General features: G+C 36.4%; 1 protein-coding gene across 2 annotated transcripts in view; it reads right to left on the bottom strand.

Moving 5' to 3' along the window:
• Window positions 1-22,077, bottom strand: part of KIF4A (kinesin family member 4A) — a gene marked incomplete at both ends in the record, with an annotated part of 112,261 nt that overhangs the window by 14,944 nt on the left and 75,240 nt on the right. For both annotated transcript variants that reach the window (XM_080719639.1, XM_080719640.1), the window contains 6 exons: window positions 250-420; window positions 1,709-1,838; window positions 7,307-7,407; window positions 7,534-7,689; window positions 13,157-13,270; window positions 13,725-13,808. In XM_080719639.1, the coding sequence (XP_080575765.1) occupies window positions 250-420; window positions 1,709-1,838; window positions 7,307-7,407; window positions 7,534-7,689; window positions 13,157-13,270; window positions 13,725-13,808 (756 nt within the window). The remainder of the gene's footprint in view (window positions 1-249; window positions 421-1,708; window positions 1,839-7,306; window positions 7,408-7,533; window positions 7,690-13,156; window positions 13,271-13,724; window positions 13,809-22,077) is intronic.

Genomic DNA, 22,077 nt, shown 5'->3' with positions numbered 1-22,077 from the left:
TTTGCTCTTATAGCTTGAAGTGGTAAGCATAACAATGAAGTTCTCAGCATGTTAATCTTGGGATTGCTGGTAGGTATAAACGTAGACAAGTCATTTATATCTGTTTCAGGTTTCTATCTATAACATTTGGGGGAAAAAACCAAGTGATCTTTTGAAGGCAACTTCATTATGCCTACAACTTTTTAAACTAACATCAAAAGTTAATAAGGACTTGTGTCTCCATATAGCTTTCTGGCTTGCCAGGGTTACCTTCTCTTGGTGATGTTGCTCCATTTTGACCAGCTCAGCCTGCAAATTTGTCTCTTTCTCAGCAAAACAATTTCGTTCCTCATACAACATCTTCTGTGCGTCCACATAGCTGGCATTACTCTGCTTTAGACTGCTTTCAAGCTTGGTGACCTGTATTTTGGAGGAGACCAGCTGGAAAGGATAAAAGAAGACCAGTTTATTTGGAGAATGACAAACTTTTCCTCATTCGTTAGGTATGAAAACGCTAGCTTTCTTGAAATGGTCTGAGAAAAGTTCCACGTCCCAATCCATACTTATTTTTCCATGCCATATGAATTAAAACACTGAACAATAATAATACTACTGCTCTATTCATAGGCCAAGAGTCCATATCCTTTGGAGACAGACATATTAGGGGTACCACTAAGGTCATTTTATCTCTTGCTGTACCTCAAAACAAGAATAAATCTAACATAAAAACGATCTGAAAATTCAAAAACTGATATTTAAGAAATTCTTCCTTAATTCTAAAGAGAAATTGACATGACACACCCTTATGACCAATTCTGTCCTGTCACTGAATGTCTGTGCTCACATGTCGGAACTTGTAGACACATTACCTGAGAATGTAGACCTGGCTCTTCAGGCTAGCTTCATATTCTATGTTGGCCTAGTTTTACATTCACTACTAGCTGAGATGGTGAACATAAATACCAGTGTTCACAAGACTAACCAGGATTTCCCAGTAGAACAAATCTGCTAACCTAACACAAAATTTGAAAAGGGACACATTGCTTGAAGGATTCAGATGGACTTTCTATGCTTGCTTTGAATGAAAAATGTCTCAGTCACCAAAGGTGATCAATTTTCATTCCTCCTATAACAATATAAGGTGATATATTATTTAAGGTCAGCAAAGATGACCTTTCCTTAAAATAAATCTTTGTGTGTTTGTGTATGTGTGGTACTGGGGATGGAACCCAGGGGGTATTCTACTGTACCCCCAGGCAAAAATTTTCTTTAATTTTTATTTTGAAATGGTCTTGCTAGGTTGATGAGAGTTTCACTACTTGATGAGGAATTAAGAATTAATAATAATATATTAAAAGATGTGTAGATTTTCTTTTTTCAAGAATGCATCTTAAACATTCTGAATATATATTTCATAGGTGTTTTTAAAAGGAGTAAAATATAATTGTTTATGTTTAACCCATAGCCCACTATGGCACCCTAATCTCCTAATAAGAGCTAACATTTTTTAAGCACTTGCTATATGCCAGGCATAAAGAGTATTAATTTGTGAGTTATCCTATATTTTTGTAAGTGACTAGCCTGTTACCCACTAAACTCTCTTTAATACTAGTGTCACTGGGGTTTTTTCCATGAAAATTGGCCATGAAGTGACAACAGTATTCCAAAGTACCTTATTTCAACTTTCTCAGCCAGACCCCTAATTCTTAGTAGAGAGAGTGATATTTACCTCTCCAACTAAATATTTCAAGGCACACTTGGCTTCCAGAATTGTAGCTATATTCTCCCAGCGTTTTTTTGGCCTGTCTTCACTTTCTGCATCTAGTAGCTTCTCCTGTAGGTCAGCAATCTGAGCACTCCTTCAGGGAGAGAAACAGACATCTTGTAAGTAGTCTCAACACCAGGAAGGACTATAAGCAGAAACTTCAAAGAATTCTATGGATGGAACTATCAGTTAAATAACGATGGAGTCATCATGTCAGAATTTTACATGGTATCTCAAAACCTGTTACAAAGGGACTCTAAGAGATTATACAAATGACTTTTATCTTTTAAATACTGGTTGAAATAAATAGGTCAAGTAGTGGAACTTGGGAAGATGTATTATGGTAAAGCTTCATTTTGGTAGTGGGGTAGTGGATTGTCTTTACTATGACTTTGTTTTGAATCCATATATGTACAGACTGTGAAACAGTGGCTACTTATGCAAGGATGAGATTCAGGTTGGAGACTTGAAGGAAAATATTGAGCAAACAGGTAGATGCATTCTGCTAAAATCAAAGACAATTTGACACCTGTGGCTGATGTTCTGGGAGGTTATTTTAAAATACCTGCCATAGGACTGAGAAGTTTTTGAAACTAGATACCCTGACCCTGGCTAAAACTTCCAGTTACTTTCTGATCAACTATGGCCTAAAGCAAAATCTATATAGTACTTCAGTTTTATCCAAAGCTTCGTCCCCAAATTCACCATGACTAGTGAGAGACCATTATGTGTTTAACATGCAGTATAATATTAAGATCCCATGAGGAAAAGTAATCTAAGATGCGAGTTCTTAAATTTGGGGATCTCAGGACCCATTTAAATTTTTTAAAATTATTAAGGCCTATAGTTTTGCTTCTGTTCAGCAAAGGAAATTATCAAGAACCTGAACCAAGAACCAACAGAATGGGAGAAGATTTTTGCCAACTACTCCTCCTATAGAGGACTAATATCTAGAATATACAGAGAACTCAAGAAACTCAGCACTAAGAAAACAAATAATCCAATCAACAAATGGGCAAGTGAACTAAATAGATACTTCATGAAAGAAGAAATTCAAATGGCTAATAAATGCATGAAAAATGCTAAACATCATTAGCAATCAGATAAATGCAAATCAAAACTACTCTGAGATTTCACCTAACTCCAACTAGAATGGTAATCATTCAAAACACAAACGACAACAATTGCTGGTGAGGATGTGGAGAAGTGGGAACTCTAATACATTGTTGATGGGATTGCAAATTAGTGCAATCACTTTGGAAAACAGTATGGAGGATCCTCAGAAAAATGGGAACGAACTTACCATATGATCCAGCAATACCACTTCTGGGTACCCACACAAAAGAATGGAAACCAAACTACCAAATAATGCATGCATATCTCTGTTCATACTGTACAATTTACAACTGCCAAACTATGGAACCAGCCAATATGTCCATCAACAGATGAATGGATTACAAAACTATGGTATATGTACACAATGGAATTTTACTCAGCTATAAAGAAAAACACAATTATATCATTTACAGGGAAATGGATGGAACTGGAGGACATTATGCTAAGTGAGATTAGTCAGTCACAAAAAATATGAAATCGGATACTCTCCCTAAAATGTGGAAGCTAGGGAGAAAATTGGTCATGGGAGGAACTCTAGACAAAGAAGGAGAAACTACAGATGAGCAAATAAGGCGACCTGAGGGGATGGGAGTGGAGAAGAGCTAAATTCTATAAAGTACATGATGTACTTTAACAAACATATCAGTTTCAATCACTAAGCCAAGCATGAGATGGAGGGAGGGGGAGGGAATGGGGCAAGAATTGGTTAAGGGCTATTTGGGTAATGTGTGCATGCATGTATGACAAGAATGCACCAATAAAAAATTGTATAAAATAGGTCTGGGAGTATAGCCTGAAGGCAGAGAAGCCCCTGGGTTCTACCCCCAGTATCACAAATTTTTTTTAAAAAAATTCTGTTCACATAGGTTATGCCTGTAAGTATTTATAGTACCATAAATTAAAAGACACATTTAAAAATTCACTTAAGATATAAGAACCCATTCTAAACATATTTTACAAAAAATAACTACATTTTCAAATATAAAAAAATAATTTAGTGAGGAGAGTGTGATTTTTTTCACACTTTTGCAAATCTCTCTAATGTCTGGTTTAGAAGGCACTCCCTCTGCACTCAGTCTTTTGTGACATGCTGTTCTAGTTGATGTAAATGAAAACAATCTGGCATTAGGTGGATATGTACTTTTAAAAGAGAGGAGTAGTCCGGCTTTCCACAACTTAGTGAGACCGTTTCAAAATAAAGAATGAAAAAAATAGGGCTAGAGGTGTAGCTCAAAGGTAGAATGCCCCTGGGTTCCATCCCCAGTATCACAAAAGTAAATAAATAAATAAATAAATAAATAAATAAATAAATGAGTACTTTAGTAGCTTCTTCAGATGATTGTGGATATTCTTTAAAACTACACTGGAGCTGAACAAATTATAGTACCTTAAAAGTAAGTTGAAATGTGGAATCTGAAACTATTGCTTTTGTTTTATTAGTTCTTTAAATTAATTTTCAACTGCTACACAGAAAGAGAAAAACTATACATATTAATAGAATACTATGCGATGTTCTGATACATACATTATATATATATATATATAAATATAGTATACTATTTAATTCAGGTTAAACATCTATTTCTTGTTTTATTTATGTATTTATGGTACTGTAGATTAAATCCAGGGGCATTCTACCTCTGAGCTCTACCTGTAACCCTATTTTATTTTTGAAACAGGGTCTCACTAAGTTACAGAGGGCCTCACTAAGTTGCTAAGTCTGGCTTCACAAACCTGCACTTATCCTGTTTCAGCCTCTCAAGTACAGGGATTACAGGCATGAGCCACCATGCCTGGCTTCGTTTTTTCCTTCCTCCTCTCTCTTCCCCTCTCCCTTCCTTCTTTGGTGATATGAATTGAACCTAGGGGCATCGTACTTCCAAGCTACATGCCCAGCCCTACTTTATTTGGGAATAGGGTTCCCCTAGGTTGCTGAAAGCTTTGCTAAACTGCTGAGGCTGGCTTCAAACCTGCCATCATTCTGTCTTGGCCTTCCAAGTACTGGGCATTACAGGTGTGTACCACCACACCGGGCTAGTTCTTTTAATTAAAGCGACAGGCCCACTCTGTTTATTTTTGAGAACACATCTACCAGGTAACCAAGTTGGAATAGTTTTCTGTCAGTCACTCTTTCAAGTAAAAACGATATTTCATCAAAAAGCCCTGTTGAGCTCAAACCTCAAACAATGGTAGAGTGCTTTTCTTGAGATGACCACCATACTTAGGTATGTATGCAGCAGAAGTAGTTCCTTTGTCCTTCCTATTTCATCACACAAGTTAGTAGAAAGACAAACTCAAGGGTCCAGATTTAATAAAACTAACAATTTTCATTTTTTTAATCAAAAGTCACCCTTTAGTAAGATTGGCTCTATGAGTCATTTTAAACTGGGAGTGTGAAGGTTGTCATATACAGTGATGCTAGCTCAGCATGGTGCCACTGCTCTCATTCAGCCTAGGTGCTCAGCAGTTTTGTCCATGATTGTTTTGCACTATTAGTAAAAATATCAACACAATAAAAGAAGGCAAATAATGTCTTACTATTTTGTTTTCCTTTTTCGTGGTACTGGGGATTGAACTGAGAGACACTGTACCTCTCTCTGAACTACACCCCAGCTATATTTCAGTTTTCATTTTGAAACAGGATTTCACTAAATTGCATAGACTGGCCTCCAACCTGTGATCCTCCTGTCTCAGCCTCCCAAGAATGAGCATTACAGGTGTGCCACTACATGAGGTGTCTTTTTTCTTTTTTCTTTTTCTTTTTTGGTGGTACCAGGGGTGGAACCCAGAGGCTTTCTACCTCCGGGCTATACTCCCAGACCTTTTTTATATTTTATTTGGAAACAGGGTCTCACTAAGTAGCTGAGGCTGGCTTCGAACCCGTACGATCCTCCTGTCTCAGCCTCCCAAGCGCGGGGATTACAAGCGTGCGCCACCACGCCCGGCTTATGAGGTTTCTTACTATTATCCTGAGAATACTTTTCCCACTCAGACTCCATAGCAGGTTCTCAGAGACACCCAGGAGTTTGCAGACCACAGAGAATCCTGGTCCTTCCTTTAACACACTTAAAACCTGTGTTTAGGCTGACAAGATACATAAACATTAAGCAAATACTAAATACAAAGTAATGTATACCTTTTGTGCCAGACTAATTTCATACTAGTGAGGGATCAAGAGCCAGGCCAGGCTTCTGCAAGAGGTAGGGAGACCTCTTTAGAGCCATCATCTATCATACTCCCTTTCCTGTCTTCTCTGACATTTCATGTCCCTTATCTATTTAAAACTGTAATTCAAGTCTCATCAACTTTAAGGAAATTTCCCTGATTAAACTCACCTCTGTCTAATCCCTTCTATTTGGCACCTGCAATACATTTATGTAATCATTTCCTTGTGCATGGGAAAAAAAAATCCAGCCCTGACTTGTAGCTTTTGCCAGTTTCCATGGTTAAATACTAACACCATAATCAATTGCGAACTATCAATGGTTTATCATATTTCTGCAATTTTAACAAATGATTACAGCACATGACTGTTAGTAATTATGCTATTTCTACTTGACAGCAAGGACAATGCCATCTATTTTTTCTTGTATATCTCAACTGCATCCAGTGCATCACACAGCAGGAATTTAAATGTTCAGTGACTTATAGATGTACCCAAAGAGAGTATGTATTGCTAAATCCAAATAAAATGATCTCCCAGGTCTTTTAGGCAACAGAATTTAATTATCTGAAGTCATTATAAAATCTGTCGAAGTTATATTCCTTCCAGATTTCATATAATGCTTAAAAGGCAATAATAGTGATTAGAGAGACTGCGCAGCATAATTTGTGGTCTTAGATCCAGGGAAGGAACGTTCACTGAGCACTTCTAGTATGCTAAGTACTGTGCGAAACACTTAACTTACTAATCTCATTTAATGCATATAACTTTTACTTAAATGCTCTATTACAGTACTTCGATTTTGTGAATGAGCTCTAAAGTTTTCCTCTATGCTGCTGCTTTCATGATCATTTCTTAGATTCCCCTAAAATTCTGCTCTTTGTTCTGTACTTCAGAGCTACTAAAACATCAAAACCTGTGCTATACTATAAGGTGAATGGGTTTTGGAATTAGATTAAAAGTGCGTTTTGAATCCCAGCTTTGTCGTTTAACTACTTAATACCTTTCGCAAATTTCTTAAGATCTCTGAATCATGAGGTTTGAATCTCTGGATCTCAAGATTTCTAAAGTGAGAAGAATGATACTTCAGAGGGTATCATGGGGACTGAATAAGAAAATTTATCTAGCATGTCCAGTACAGTGTCTGGTTCAAAATATTAACATTCTCTTGTTTTGCCACTATCAAAAAGCTTTTGAAAAGTAAGCTTTTGAATCACTGTGTGGATAGGTTCTATTTTTTATTCTAGGGATAAATTTTTATGCCTTAGAGACAGTCCTGTTACCTGAGTTTCATTTCAGTCTCTAGTCTTTCAATCTGGCTCGTAATAGAATCCTCTGACTCCGAAAGTTGACTATACATTTCAGCAAGTGAGAATGTGCGTCTCTGTAAAAAAGAATAGTGTGTATAATGGTGAGGTTCTAAAAGGAAAGTAATCCTCTAAAGCACTAAGAATTTCTGGGGAATTCCCAGTCTGATTACTGCTAATATTTTTTTCATAAGGGCACTTACCCGAATTTTAAGAGGTGGATTCTCCCCAGATTCCTTTTTTTCTTTGAGTTGAGCCACATCCTGAGCCAGAATCTTTCTATCTTCAAGAAGGTCATTCAGATGGCGTTTGGCTTCCTCAGTACTGACCATAACCTCAATTTCATTTCCAAGCCAATTCTAGAAAAGAAATCATAATATCTGGGTTGGGGATGAGGATCACTGGCCTATGGTTAAATTCAGCTCCAGACTCAATTTCTTTTGGACCAGATCTCAAATGACTAGAAATAAGATTTGCATTTGTACTTATACTCCCCTAAATGCAAGTACCTTTAGAAGAGCCTTTAAGACAAATGTCCCAAAAGGTAACAAGAAAGAGGCTTCCTAAAGGGAATCTTTCCCAATATCCTAGTATTTCTATATGCCCTGTAACTTTATCCATTTTTCTCCTAAACACTTGTTCTTTGTCTTTAACCAGTCATGACGTAGACTTGGAGAATATTTCTTTCATCTTTTCTATTTAATAAATACATATGTTCCTAATTTTTTGTTTTTGTTTTATTTGTTTTATTGTTTCTTTATTTTGAAACAGGATCTCTTTAGGTTGCTAAAAGTCTCACTAAGTTGCTGAGAATTGCCTTGAACCTGCAATCTTCCTGTCTCAGCCTCCCAAGTACTGGGATTATAGGTGTGCACTACCATACCTGGCTTGTTCTTAATTTTTATTTTTTTAATTTTTAAAAAATTTTTTTGGTGGTACTGGGGTTCCTGGAAACCCTTCTACCTCTGGGCTATACTCCCAGACCTATATTTTTTTTAATATTTTTATTTGGAAATAGGGTCTCTTTGTTATGGTGAAATATGTTCAGTGTGTGAGGGGAGAAGTAATTCCCCCAATACAACCACACAAACAGAAAATCCGCAGGTTCTTGTCCTGAGCTAAGGATAGGTATACATAGCTCGAACACCTGCTGAAGATTTAAATAAGTTTATTAAAAAGATAGAAATATAGAAGACAGTTAAAGCCCCATGCCATCAAATGGCATGAGGGGGGGGCAACTCCAGTGAATACACCCAAAGACCCCAGCATGCTGAGTGTTCTTACCCCTACCAAGTCTGCCGCAGGTCCTTTGATATATAGATATGTTGCCCTATCTCTAGCCAAGCCTGATCAGCCCCCTTTGAGGCAGGGGAGTGCAGCTCTGCACAGACCTCCAAACCTTTTGTTACCCTCCCAAGATGTGTTAAGTTGCTAAGATCTGGGATTTCCTCCCATCCTTGAGGCAGTTTGTCTCTCTTTAGAAATGTAAAGAACCCTTTTATCTGGCTCCTGGCTTTCTTTACTTTTCTTTAGAAATGTAAAAAGACCCTTCTTCCTGACACTCCTGGCTTTCTTTAGTAGAAAGGATATATTTTGAAAATTGGAAATCTTTCCCAATACTGGTACATTAATATATTTTGAAACCTCTTCACCATACTAGTACATCTTAAGCCAGCGAGGCTGGCTTCGAATGAGCGCGATCCTCCTGTCTCAGCCTCCCAAGCGCGGGGATTACAAGCGTGCGCCACCACGCCTGGCTCAATAACTTCATTTTTGCCAATAAATTTGACTATTTAAATGAAGTGGACAAGTTCCCTGAAACACATAAATTACCAAAGCTCCCTCAAGAAGAAATATATAACTTGAACAATCTGAAATCAATTCTTATACTGGGGATTGAAGCCAGGGGCACCCTACTTCTGAGATATACCCTAGACCTATTTTATTTTGAAATGAATGTCAGTAAAGTTATCATGCACTGGCCTCAAACCTGTGATCCTCCTGTCCCAGCCTCCCAAATGCTGGGATTATAAGCATGCACCACCACACCTGGCTATGTCATCTTTTTCAAGTACTGGGATTATAGACATGAGCCACTGTGCTTGGCTCTGAGATCAATTTTTAAGGTTGAATTTAGGATAACATTCATTCTTCAGAAAAGTAGAAACAAAAAATCTCGACAGGTATATATATGACTTTGTTGGTGAATTCTACAGAACGTTTAAAGAAGAAAGGGTATTAATTCAATACAAAGTCTTCCAAACAAATGAATTGGAAGGACTATTTCCCAACTCAATGTATGAGCCCACTCTTACCTTGATATCTAAACCAAACAATTCCAAGAAAACTACTTATAAATCTCTCATGAATAGAGGCAAAAATTTTAAACACAACCTTTATTTTATATACCAATTTTCCTCAACTTTTGATGGAGTTATATCACAATAAATCCACAGTAACCAAAATATCAGAAGTTGAAAGTGCACTTAATAACAATCTATTGAAAATCAGAACTTAGGCTTGTTTGATGTAACCTTAGGTTACAGTTGGACAGAATCACATAATGAAAAGTCCATTTTATAACAAAGTATTGAGTAGCTCATGTAATTTTTTCTTTTTTCGTGAGGTACTGGGGATTGAACGCAGAGGCATTCTACCTCCAAGCTACACCACCAGTCCTTTTTTTTTTTTTTTTTTTTTTTTGCTACTGGGGTTTGAACCCAGGGGGCATTCGACCTTCAAGCTACACCCTGCCAGCCCTATTTTTTATTCTTTATTTTGAAACAGGATCTCATTAAGTTGTAGTGGGCCTCTCTAAGCAGCTGAGGCTGGCCGTGAACCTAAGATACTCCTGTCTCAACCTCCTAAGTACTGGGATTACAAACGTGTGGCGCCAAACCTGGCTGCTCATGTAACTGAATGAGTATTGAAAGTGAAAAATGAAGTAATTGTATGGACATAGGAGACAAAGATGGGTAGTTTGTAGACATGATAGGATGTAAAAGCACATAAAATAAGATCCAAAAGATGCTGGCAACCAAGTGTACTAGAGAGTACAGGTCAGTTATCCTCATGATTCTGTGGCTAACTGGGAGTTGCAGCTTGCTGCTGTTGCCCAGCAGCACAAAAAAGATGATATAGCCAGGCGTGGTGGTGCACGCTTATAATCCCAGCATTTGGGAGGCTGAGACAGGAGGATCACAGTTTGAGAACAGCCTCAACTAATACCTAGTGAGACCCTTTGCAACTCAGTGAGACCCTGTTTCAAAATAAAGAATAAAACAATAGGGCTGGGGGTATAGTTCGGAGGCAGAATGCCCCTGGGTTCCATCCCCAGTATTGAAAAAAAAGATGATATGTCATTATCAAATCAAGTTTATGGAAGAAATGCAAGCCTATCTCCACATTTGAATTCTAACTCAGTAACAGAAAAAAAGACAAGCAATCCAATTAAAATATGAGGGAAAGCTGGGCATGATGGTAAATGCCTGTAGTCCCAGTACTTGGGAGGCCAAGGCATAGGACTGCAGGTTTGGATTCAGCCTCAGCAACTTAGTGAGACCCCATTTCAAAATAAAAGGGGGTTGGGGCATATCTCAGAGGTTAAATGCCTCTAGCTTTAATCCTGAGTACCAATATACATACACATACATATACAAGCATATATATATGAAGGGGCTGAGAATGTTGCTGAGATATAAGATAGCCCTGGGCTTAATTGCCAGAACCACAAAGGGGGTCGTACTTGCACAGATACTTTACAAAATAAAATATACATAATATAGCGAATAAGCACATGAAAAGATGTTCAACATCATAAATTAAAAAGTAATAAACAGTATTTCAATCAGAAATAAAATTTTAACATGTTAGGAATTAACAGTTATCTCTCAATAATCACACTGAATGTAAATGGCCTCAATTCCCCAATAAAAAGACATAAAGTGGCAAAATGGATTAAAAACCAGAATCCATACATCTGCTGCTTACAAGAAACACACTTTACAAGTAAAAATAGTAACAAACTCAAGGTAAAGGGCTGGAGCAAGGTAATTCATGTTAAGTAGCCATCCTAACAAATGTGAGGTAGTATTTTATTATAGTTTTTATTTGTATTTTCTTAATGATTAGTTATATTATGATAATGATGAGTGATATTCTAAAAATCTTTGGAGATTCATTATCTATTTTAGTCTTTTACCTATTTCTAAATTGTATTGTTTGCTTTTATTGTTGCTAATTTTTAGGATTTCTATTTGGAATATTAATATACCTTCAGATATAGCATTTGGAAATATTTTATCCCATTCTATCAGTAACTTTTAATTCTGTTTACATTTCTTTGGATGTACAATATTTTTCTATTTTTTATGAAGTTTGTTTATTCTTTTGTTGCCTGTGCCTTTGGAATCATATCCAAGAAATCACTGCCAGTTTCAGTGTTGTGAAGTTTATGACCCTGGTTTTCTTCTAAAAGTTTATAGTCTTAAGATTTACATTTAGGTCTTTTATCTAGTTTGAGTTAGTATTTGTATATGGTGTTAGGTAAGGGCCCAATTTTATTCTTTTTCATGTAGTTATTATTTTTCAACAATATTTAGTGAAAAGATTATTATTTCCTTCACCAAATGTTCTTGGAAACCTTGTAAAAAATAACTTGACCATATATGGAAGAAAAACAAAAAACAAACATATCAAAGTTAATCAAGAAACCAAGCATGGGAAGGAGGGAAGGGCAGGGAAGGGGCTGATTGGGTGATGTGTGCATATATATCTCCACAAGATTTTTATCCCATTAAGATGTATGACTACAATGCACCAATAAAAATTCATTTAACAACAACAACAAAAATCACAATAAAATCCACAAAGAGATACTACCTCTTACCCACTAGAAGATCTAAAATTTAATACATTGAACATATTAAGTATTGGTGCGAATTCAAGCATCTAGAACTTTCATATACTGCTATTAGGAATTTAAATTAATACAACCAAAATAAATAAATAAATAAATAAATTCATACAACCAATTTTGGAGAACAACTTTGGAATTGCTTAAAAGTTAGAATATATACCTACCATAAAAGAAAGCCATTCCAGTCCTATCTACCCAAAAGAAACAAAACACATGTCCGTACCAATATGCATGTATGTTTAGTACAATACTTGTAGTAGCAAAAACTGTAAAGAACTCAAATGTCCATCAACAGGTGAATGGATAAACAAGTTATGGTATATCCATACAACAAATGGAATGCCACTCAGTAATAAAAGGAAAGAAGTAATAATGCATGTAACCATGTGTATTAATATCAAAATAATTATCTGGCATGAAAAAGCCAAGAAAAGCGTCATACTGCATGACTACATTTTTATAAAGTTCTAGTAAATTTTAAAAAATCTACAGTAATAGAAAGCAGATTAACTGAGGGTCACAGTAGGGGGTAGCAGAGAGGGGAAAGAGGGATTAGGAAGTAAGTTCAGGGGCATAAATGGACATTGCCATATCTTGATTATGGTGATGATTACATGGGTTAAAAACTCATGAAATTGTATGCTTTAAATATGTACAAGTTATATGGCAATTATACCTTAATAAAATTGTTAGAAAAGTAACTGAACTACAATAAGTGCAGGAACGGAAAGGCTTCTATACTCTTGGCCTTCAACAATAGTTCAAAGATATTCTTATCTTTTAGAAGATAGGGCTTTCAGGTAGTGCTTCACATTTTGTAGTGTTAATTTCTCAAACCAAAGAAAGCTGTTTCTCACTTTTTCCTATCCCCAGTGTACATGAGAAATGGTAGATGGAGCTGCCTGTACCTTCACTTGAGCTGCAGTGCCTTCCATTTCACGGCTCTGAGTCTCCTTCCGCCTCTCTGCAACATCCTGCTGCTTTTGGAGAGCATCCTTGAGACGCTTGTTGGCAGCTGCTGCCTAAATAAAAATGGCACAAAGATTTGTTGAATGAAAAGTAATGAGAAGAACATTCTAATTTTCAGCATATGAGTAAAGAAAAAAAATTCTAGGTTTGAGTTCCTATAGGAACTAGGTTTGCAAGTCTCCATGGATATAATACCAGAGAACAGTTACGGTTTTAGCACATGGGGAGAAATATATTTCAACGAATTTCTGCAGACTGAAAATGTCTAGATATGTAACACATCAATAAATATTACTATGTGTTTTTGGGAAAGAAGTCCAATTAGAAAAACAATCCTTATCTGAATAGTACCATTTTCCATCAGGGTTTTATCTATCCATAAACAGAGATCAAGATTTATTGCTCTACCTGATTTCTTAGACACTGGCTCTTTTCAGGTATTATTTTGAGAGCATTTAAGCCTGATGACAATATATTTGATCTGGCAGCCTTGATTGTCTTACCCACCTCCTCAGTCTTACGTCTGAGCACATTGGACTGTTTCTGGAAGTTTCTTTCAAGTTTGAGCAGCTCATATTGCCTCTTCCGGTCCTGATAAGAAGAAAGTCAAATCTTAATTTCTGTTCAGCTAGCTAAAAGAAAACATTATAAGAAGTCTTTCAAGACATCCTTGATATGAAGGGCTAAATACAATACAGTAAACTGATTTTATCTTATCGCAGTTAATAACTGGTAGTTCTAATTGGAGTGGTGGCACACCACTATAATTGTACTTACACGGGAGCAGAAGGATTGCAAATTTGAGGCCAGCCTGGGCAATTTAATAAGCTCCTCTCTCAAAATAAAAATTTAAAAAGGGATAGGGTTATAGCTCAGTGGTTATGTATTCTTGGGTTCAACCCCTAACACCACAAACAAACAAACAAACAAGCAAAAAAACAAACAAACAAACAAACAAACAAACTTAGAGTTGTGGAAACCAAGTTTGTGTATACAGGAAAAGTGGTTTTCCAACCAGGTGTGATGGTGCATGCCTGTACTTCCAGTACTTTGGAGGCTCAGATTGGAGGATCTCAAGTTATAGGCCAACATCAGCAACTCAGTGAGACCCTGTTTGAAAATAAAAAATAAGCCAGGTATGGTGGCACACACTTGTAATCCCAGTACTTGTGAGGCTGAGGCAAATGGATCACAGGTTTGTGGCCAATGAGGCCCCTGCAACTTAGCGAGACCCTGTTTCAAAATAATGAATAAAAAATAGGGCTGGGGGGGGGGTACAGCTCGGAGGCAGAATGCCTCTTGGTTCAATCCCCAGTACTGCAAATAAAATAAAATAAAAGGGCTGGAGATGTAATTTAGAGATAAAAATATCACTAGATTCAATCCCCAGTGCCAAAAATAATTGCTGTTTTCTCTTTCATCTTATTATTGTAGCCAAATTCTTGAATTCTGATTCTTAAGTCAATTATTAGAAATAATATCATAGAACATGAGACCTGGAAGGAACCTTAACATCTAATGAAGACTCTCTTCCACATAGGTAGTTATTGACAGAGCAGGTACTCAGGTCTCCAAATAAACAGATTACCACTCCATCCCCTTCGTCCCTCCTGGTCCATCCATCATAAAACCCAGTAGCTGCTACCCCCCACCAAAAAAAGAGAAAGCCTGCTGGGCATGGTGGCGCACATGTGTAATCCCCACGCTTGGGAGGCTGAGACAGGAGGATCACACAGGTCCAAAGCCAGCCTCAGCTACTTAGTGAAGCTCTCAGCAATTTAGTGAGACCATTTCCAAATAAAATATAAAAAATAGGTCTGGGAGTATAGCCCGGAGGTTTCCACCCCCAGTGCCACCAAAAGAGAAAGCCTATCATATAATCAACCACATAATATTAAAATAATCTGCACCTATAAAAGGTAACTTGAAGTTAAAGAAGAAATAATCTATTTTTGAACAAAACCAGATTACTGAATATATCATTTCTGCTCAAGAGATTAAAGATCAAGAGAACAAGAAATTTATGGGATGTTGCCTGCTTCAACTGAATACACACTATAGCTGCTTTGATTTCTTAGTTCTGTCCCTATTTTATTAATTCATTAAACCCTTCTAGGTTTACTTGTTCTTTATCCAATCTAGATAGCATCATCAGGCAGTTTAGACATGTGTTTGCCAGCATACAAGAACAATTCATTTCATTCAATCCATACAATATTTATACATTAGAGATTGTGTTAGGTTTCTGGGATACAGAGATGAACATGTGATTACTATTCTTACAAAGAACAGTATCAAACAACATATAATTCTAATAAAATAGAAATGTGCATTGATATGAGAAGTCAAGGGAAACACAGGCACAAGACTAAACTAATCCAATGAAAAGAAAAAATCCAATACACTCATCACCAAACTTCTTGAAAGATCTATGTTTAATTTTTAGATTAGTCATCACTGTTTACTCTATAATCACCTTATAAATAATTCCTATCAATTATCCTGAAATCTCCTACTTATTCAAATCAGTGGTCATTTTACTGTCCCTATTTTCTTTGGCTTCTTTCTTAGCATCATTAGTATTTGCAATAGCCTTCCCACAGCATCCTCATTCATTTTAAACTTCACAAATTTCATTTTCTTGTATAAAAAATTAAAGATTTTCAGCCAGGCGTGGCGGCACATGCTTGTAATCCCAGCACTTGGGAGGCTGAGACAGGAGGATCACTGTTTGTGAACAGCCTCAGCTACTTACTGAGGCCTTCTACAACTTAATGAGACCTTGTTTCAAAATAAAAAATAGGGCTGTGGGTGTAGCTCTGAGGTAGAATGCCCCTGGTTTCAATCTCCAACACTACACACACACACACACACACACACACACACACACACAATAAATAAATAAATAAATAAATAAATAAATAAATAAATAAATAAAAAATAGGGTTGTGCATGTAGCATGGAGGTAGAATGCCCTGGGTTCCATCTTCAGAACCAAAGAAAAAAAATTTAAGATTTTCTTCTCAGCCTTCTCTTTCTATATATTCTCCATCTCCATCTCCATGTTCTGTTCATTATACCTGCCATTTCAATTCTCACATTTATGTAAGTCAACTTCCTAATCCCTACGCCCAGCACAATTTCTTCTTTGAATTTAGTTAGCATTATCCCTTATCTTTTAGGTATCTCTGTCCTAAAGATTATTCTCCTAAAACTCACTTCATTACATCAAAACTAGCTAGTCAAACTTCCTTTGACTCTTCAGTCACTCAAAATTATGGGGTATTATTTTGGGGGGGGGGTGATACTGAGCATTGAATCCAGGGATATTCTACCTCTGAGCAACATGCCCAGCCCTATTTAGCTTTGAAATAGGGATTTGCTAAGTTACAGAGGCTGGCCCCAAACCTATGATCCTCTTGTCTCAGCTTCTCAAATACTATGATAGGAATGGTTATTACTAGTCCAGGAATGGGCCAGGGCACTCAGCACATGAAATAATTTTGAATGTTCTCCTTGCTTCCTCATTTGCTGAAGGGCAAATTTTGCATTTATTTCTGTTAATATTTTTCAATAAACATTGAATGCTCATTATATGCTAATTTCTTTTCTAACCAGTGAGATTTACCAGTAAATCAAAATAAAAATCCTCCCAAATGTGGAGTACCACTCTAATAGAATGTAAACTTAATAACATTTTACATATACATCCCTTTCTTGTTTTTAAACTGTTGTATAAAGATTTAACTCACATATAAAATACACTCATTTAAATATATAATTCAATGGTTCCTGGCATACTCAGAGTTGACCTAATGAACATTACAACTTTACAACATTTTCATTACCACAAAAAGAAATCTCATGCCCTTTACGTATCACCTCAAACCCTGTCACCCTGCTCCCCAAAGCACTAGGCAATTATTAATCTATCTCTATATATTTGCCTAATCCAGACATTTCACATGAATGGAATCTAATAATATGGCATCTTTTATGACTAGATTTTTTTCACATAGCATGTTTTCAAGATTAATCCATGATGTAGCATGTATCAGAATTAAATTATTTTATGGCCAGATCCACTGTATGGATATACTACATTTTATTTCTGTATCAGTTGACAGACATCTGGGATTTTCCCACTTTTGGGCTATTATATTATTCTATGAACATCTGCATATAAGGTTTTTCATGGATATATGTTTTCATGACTACTGGGCAGACAGAGCTAAGAGTATAATTATTAGATCACATGGTACTTCTCTATTTAAGCTCCTAACAAACCATCAAACTGTTTCCTAAAGCAACTACACCATTTTTCCATCCCACCAGCAATGTAGGTTTCCAACATCTCCCATTCTTGCCAAAAGTTATCATCCATCTATTTTGTTTTAGCCATCTCAGTGAGTGTGCAATGGTATGGCATTGTGGTTTTGATTTGCATTTCCCCGATGGCATTGATAATAAACACGTTTTTGTGTGCTTATTTTTTGTTCATTTTAAAACCAGGTTACCTTAAATTTATTTTTTACTTTTTATGGTACTAGGATTAAACCCAGGGGCATTCTACCTCCAAGATACATCCCCAGCCCTATTTTTTATTCTTTTTTATTGGCGTTACTGGGGTGAAATCCAGGGGTATTCTACCTCTGAGCTATACCTCCAGCCCTATTTTTATTCTTTAGTTTGAAACAGGGTCTCACTGAGTTGTAATGGGCCTCACTAAGTAGCTGAGGCTGTCTGCAAACCGTGATTCTCTTGTCTCAGCCTCCCAAATTCTGGGATTAAAAGCAGGTGCCACCATGCCTGGCAACTATTTTTTATTCTTTATTTTGAAACAGGGTCTCACTAAATTATAGAGGGCCTCACTAAGTAGCTGAGGCTGGCTGTGAACTTGCAATCCTCCTGCCTCGGCCTTGCAAATATTGGAATTACAAGCATGTACCACCACTCCCGGCTAAAAGCAGGTTATCTTTAATGTTGTGTTGTAAGAGTTCTTTATATGTTCTAGATACAAGTCCCTGATAGCTATATGATTTGTGAATATTTTCTATTATTTTGTGGATTGGCTCTTCTATGTTTTCTTCTAAGAGATATTTAGTTTTAGCTCTTATATTTAGGTTTTGTTCTATTATGATTTAATGTTTGTATATGGTGCGAGGCTATTCAAACTTCACTACTGTACATATGAAAATCCAGTTGTAACAGCACCAATTGTTGAAAAGACTATTATTTCTTTATTGAACTGTCTTTGTAGAATTCTTAAAAATCAGCTGACCATAAATATATGTGTTTATTTCTGGATTTTATTTTTTAGTTAATTAATTAATTAATTAATTAATTTATTATTCATGGGTTTTGAGGATGGAACCCGGGGCATAAGACCTCAGAGCTACATCCCCTGCCCTATTTTTTTAATCTTTATTTTGAAACAGGGTCTCACTAAGTTGCAGAGGGCCTCACTAAGTAGCTGAGGCTGTCTGTGAACCGCGATCCTCAGGTCTCAGCCTCCAGAATGCTGGGATTACAAGCGTGTGCCACCACGCCCAGCTTATTTCTGGATTTTAAATACTATCCCAGTAATATATGTCTATCCTTTGTGTATCAGTGGGATAGTATTTAAAATCACACATAAGTAACAATCTTACTTATGATAGCTTTGTTGAAAGCTTTGAAATAAGTAAACATGGTATCTCCAAATGTGTTTTCTTTGGTTGCTTTAATGATTCTGGGTCCCTTGTACTTCCATATGAATTTTAGAATTAGCTTGTGAATTTTTTGTGAAGAAGACAGATGCAATGTTGACTGAGATTGTGTTGAATCTGCAAATCAGTCTCTGGAATATCCCATCTTTAGAATATTAAATCTTTCCATTCATATACATGAGCTCTTTTTCCATTTACTTAGGTATTTTTTTTATTTCAAAGTTTTATAGTTTTCAGTGTACAAATCTTAACTCTTTTGCTAAATTTGTTCCTATTTTTTACTTATTGATGCTATTTTAAATGGAATTTTTTATTAATTCCACTTTCAAATTGATTTCCTTCTATTGATATCGTATCCTGCAACCTTGCTAAACTGATATGTATTGCACTACTTGTGTGTGCAGTACTGGGGATTGAATTCAGGGGCATTCTACTTCCTAGCTATACCCCCAGCCCTATTTTTATTATTTATTTTGAAACAGGGTCTCACTAAGTTGCAGAGGGCCTCACTAAGTAGCAGAGACTGGCCACGAACCTGTGATCTTCCTGTCTCAGCCTCCCAAGTACTGAGATTACAAGTGTGTGCCACCATGCCCATCTGTATTATACTACTTCTACTTATATAAAATGTATGCAAACCAGACATGATGGTATATACCTGTAATCCCAGTACTTGGGAGGCAAAGACAGGGGGATTCCAGGTTCAAGGTAAGCCTTAGCTATTTACTGAGGTGCTCAATAACTTAGACTCTGTTTCAAAAATTAAAAAATAAAATAGGCCTGATGATGCAAGAAAGAGAATGCATCATATATTTTGTGTTTACCACACATCTCTTGATTGACTTATACCTCAATCTATGACCTATACCCACATCTAGGTTTGTATAAGCACACATTCTGATTTTGAAAGAGTAATGAAATCACCTAATGATGTCATGTGCAGAATGTTTCCCCACTGTTAAAGTTACCCATGACTGTAATTGCTGTATCTTCCACATACATTGACCCTTTCTTCATTATAAAATGTCCTTTCTTATTTTTCTAGTACTACCTGTGTTTTAAAGTATTCTGTCTGATATTAGTATATCCAATTCAGATTTTATGATTGATATTTGAATGGTAGATCACTTTCTATATTTTACTTTCAATTTATTTGTATATTTGATTCTAATATGTGTCTTCTTTGGACAGATCATCTTGTTATAGATGTTATTTATTTACAATACTAGTCTCCTAATCTCTGTTTTTTTTTGTGTGTGTGGTACTGCAGATTGAACCCAGGGGCATTCTACCTCTGAGCTATACCTCCAGCCCTTTCTACTTTTTATTTTGAAATGAAGTCTCACTAAATTGCTAAGGCTGACCTCAAGCTTGTAATCTCCCTGTCTCAGTCTTCCAAGTGCTGAGGTTATAGGTTTGTGCCCATTCATTCAGCTAATCTCTGCTTTTGATCAGTTTTTTAATTCAATCATCGTAAATTTTATTTTTAAGTTATAAAAACGAAAGTGAATTTATTAAAAGGGAAATACCCTTTCCTTTAATTTTAAGTTAATATGAATGTGTTGAAATAAGTCTATGAGACACAAAAGCAAGACACAGTATAGAACTTCTTATACAAATAAAAGTGAGTAAAATAAAAGTGGATAAGTCAGACACAGTAGCACAAACATCTGTAATCCCAGCTAGTTCGAAGGCTGAGGCAAAATTACAAATACAAGACCAGCCTGGGAAATTTGGTGAGATCTTGTCTCAAAAACAAGCAAAACAAAACAAAAACCCAAGGGATTCAGGATGTATCTGAGAGGTAAAATGCTTGCCTAGCACATGAGGCTTTGGGCTTGATCCTCAGTACCACTGAAATGTGCATAAAAAGTGACTCTTTTCAATATAAAATGGTAAATTTGACTTAACCCTAATATAATTTATCAAATGATTGACTCAAGGAAGGAAATAGTCTTAAGATATTACTGTTGTGAGACAGTGACAATGTATTTTTGGTTTTCTTTGGGCCATATTCTACATAATCCAAAGTTTTTCATGGTAGACATGGGCTGCTTCTCTTTGTTTTTTTTTTTTTTTGGTTTGTTTGTTTGTTTGTTTGTTGTGGGTCTGGGGATGAAACCCAGGGGCACTCTACCTCAGGGTTACACTGCCAGCCCTCTTTTTTTTATTCTTTGTTTTTTTCTTGAAACAGGGTCTGAGTTGCAAAGGACCTCACTAAGTAGCTGAGGCTGTCCACAAACTGATCTGGTCTCAGCCTCCGGAATGCTGAGATTACAAGCATGCGCCACCATGCCAGGCTGCTTCTCTTTGTTTTTACTTGCACTTTTCTTACTTATTTCATAAGAAAAGGAGATAGTATGGGTCTCTGTGTCTCCTAAGAGTGTCTGTTGTTATGAGTATAATAATACAGAAGGGAATACTTTCTGCTTTCTGTAATTATTAGAAAGTCATCTGTCTTTCTGCAGGCATATCCACAGAACGATTGTACCATGAATTTAAAATTTCCAATGTGATGGCACAATTTATTTATTTTTATTATTATTTATTGATTTATTTAATTATTATTTTTGGTGGTACTGAGGGTGGAACCCAGGGGCTTTCTACCTCCGGGCTACACTTCCAGACCTTTTTTTTAAAAAAAAAATTTATTTGGAAACAGGGTCTCACTAAGTTGCTGAGAGCCTCACTCAGTAGCTGAGGCTGGCTTCGAACCTGTGTGATCCTCCTGTCTCAGCCTCCCAAGTGTGGGGATTACAAGTGTGCACCACCACACCCGGCTGTGATGGCACAATTGAAAAGGGAGAATGACAAAGGGATAATCAATATGGTATATGTCACCTTAGCTACTTCTCTTATGTCATAAATGTTTTGTACTTAAAAATTTAAATCAAATGATTGATTTATTATAGTTCAAATACATAAGCGGAACATTAAAACACTTCACAATTAAATGTTAACGAAAGTTTATCATTCAAACAGGAGTGCGGTTTGCTGGGAACACCCAGAAAGGTAATTTGTTGCCTAATCCCAAATATTGATAAAGATCATTTCATAATGAATAAAGTGTGTTTCACCAGCAGGTCTATTCTGTCCAACATTTTAATATCTGTGGTTCCACACCCAAAAAGAAGTTGCCAAATAAATTTTCT

This window comes from Muscardinus avellanarius, assembly GCF_963383645.1.
Source record: "Muscardinus avellanarius genome assembly, chromosome: X".
Classification (NCBI taxonomy): domain Eukaryota; kingdom Metazoa; phylum Chordata; class Mammalia; order Rodentia; family Gliridae; genus Muscardinus; species Muscardinus avellanarius.
This window is presented reverse-complemented; position numbering and strand designations above follow the sequence as displayed.